At 37.6% G+C, this 1,403-nt stretch overlaps 1 protein-coding gene across 1 annotated transcript; it reads left to right on the top strand.

The window, feature by feature from the left end:
* Window positions 1–6: 6 nt before the first annotated feature.
* Window positions 7–1,379, top strand: LOC111384466 (eukaryotic translation initiation factor 2 subunit 3-like). Its single transcript, XM_023008744.1, has 4 exons — window positions 7–70; window positions 268–495; window positions 577–795; window positions 1,060–1,379. Exons 1-4 carry the CDS (start codon window positions 32–34, stop codon window positions 1,342–1,344), a joined length of 771 nt encoding a protein of 256 aa, XP_022864512.1. The 5' UTR covers window positions 7–31; the 3' UTR covers window positions 1,345–1,379.
* Window positions 1,380–1,403: the final 24 nt, after the last annotated feature.

Below are 1,403 nucleotides of genomic sequence, written 5' to 3'. Positions count from 1 at the left end.
GTGTGATGTGCCTGGGTTTGAAAACTCTAGGATGAAACTGCTAAGACATGTCTCTTTTGTTGATTGCCCGGTCAGTATTTGAGTTGCCATTTCTCAAAAAACTGCTACATTATTTATTTCTCTAAACAATTATTGTAACAATACCATCCAAATTTTCACTTAATGTATCTCGGTTCCATAGAATATTATGTGTTAGTCTTGTCTCTGGGCTTCAAGATCATTTATGTTCCTGATGATAAGTTCTGTTGCTGATTTGAATACCCATAGGGTCATGATATTCTCATGGCTACAATGCTTAATGGAGCGGCAATTATGGATGGAGCTTTACTTCTCATAGCGGCCAATGAGAGCTGTCCCCAACCTCAGACTTCAGAGCATTTAGCTGCTGTTGAAATTATGCGCCTTCAGCATATAATAATTCTTCAGAATAAAGTTGATCTAGTTCAAGAAAATGTTGCAATCAACCAGCATGAAGCCATTCAGAAATTTATTCAGGTTAGTGATGCATATCTAACATAATCTGGTATATTACATTAACTTTCTTATATAAGACAATCTTCCATTTTGTGCTCTCAGGGAACTATCGCAGATGGTGCACTAGTGGTACCAATTTCTGCACAGCTCAAGTATAATATTGATGTCGTATGCGAATATATTGTGAAAAAAATCCCCATTCCAGAAAGGAACTTCATTTCACCACCAAATATGATTGTCATCCGTTCTTTTGACGTCAATAAGCCTGGATTTGAAGTTGATGAAATTAGAGGTGGGGTTGCGGGTGGAAGTATTCTGAAGGTATATTTATTTGTTACTGAAATGGGTGCTGTCAAAAAGATTCTATATTTTACTACTGGCCTCTTTTTTATGATAAAATTGCTTGTCCGACTTTTTCCTGGAATATCAATCGTGCTGATAATATTCTGTTTTTATATAAAGCTGATGTTTTCTCCAAGTTACGTGTTATGATTTTTCCTCCCATTCTCTGCTTCATTAGCAAACACATGCAACTTAAATTGTAAAAGGTCAATGATTAAAGGAGCTGATTGATTATTTGTGCAGGGTGTTTTGAAGGTGAATCAATTTATTGAGGTTCGCCCTGGTATTGTTGTTAAGGACGAAAATGGAAACATCAAATGTACCCCAATATATTCTAGAATAGTTTCGTTGTATGCTGAGCAAAATGAACTGCAATTTGCTGTGCCTGGCGGCCTCATTGGGGTCGGAACCACTATGGATCCTACGCTTACACGTGCTGATAGGTTGGTGGGACAGGTTCTTGGAGAGGTTGGTTCACTTCCCGAGGTGTTTGTTGAACTGGAGGTATGCGTTGGTGCAAGAAAATAACTTATATGTGCTTTTAATTACATATATAGCCCTTGTTTGAGTCCCATTCGTTTGGAAAA

Source organism: Olea europaea, unplaced genomic scaffold (genome assembly GCF_002742605.1).
Source record: "Olea europaea var. sylvestris unplaced genomic scaffold, O_europaea_v1 scaffold29208, whole genome shotgun sequence".
Classification (NCBI taxonomy): domain Eukaryota; kingdom Viridiplantae; phylum Streptophyta; class Magnoliopsida; order Lamiales; family Oleaceae; genus Olea; species Olea europaea.
This window is presented reverse-complemented; position numbering and strand designations above follow the sequence as displayed.

Bases quoted from the DNA above. Each gene is read 5' to 3' on its own strand.
- LOC111384466 (XM_023008744.1), top strand. From the start codon at position 32: ATGAAACTGCTAAGACATGTCTCTTTTGTTGATTGCCCG. The intron at 71-267 runs GTCAGTATTTGA...GAATACCCATAG, and splicing joins TCTCTTTTGTTGATTGCCCG to GGTCATGATATTCTCATGGC. The intron at 496-576 runs GTTAGTGATGCA...TTGTGCTCTCAG, and splicing joins CCATTCAGAAATTTATTCAG to GGAACTATCGCAGATGGTGC.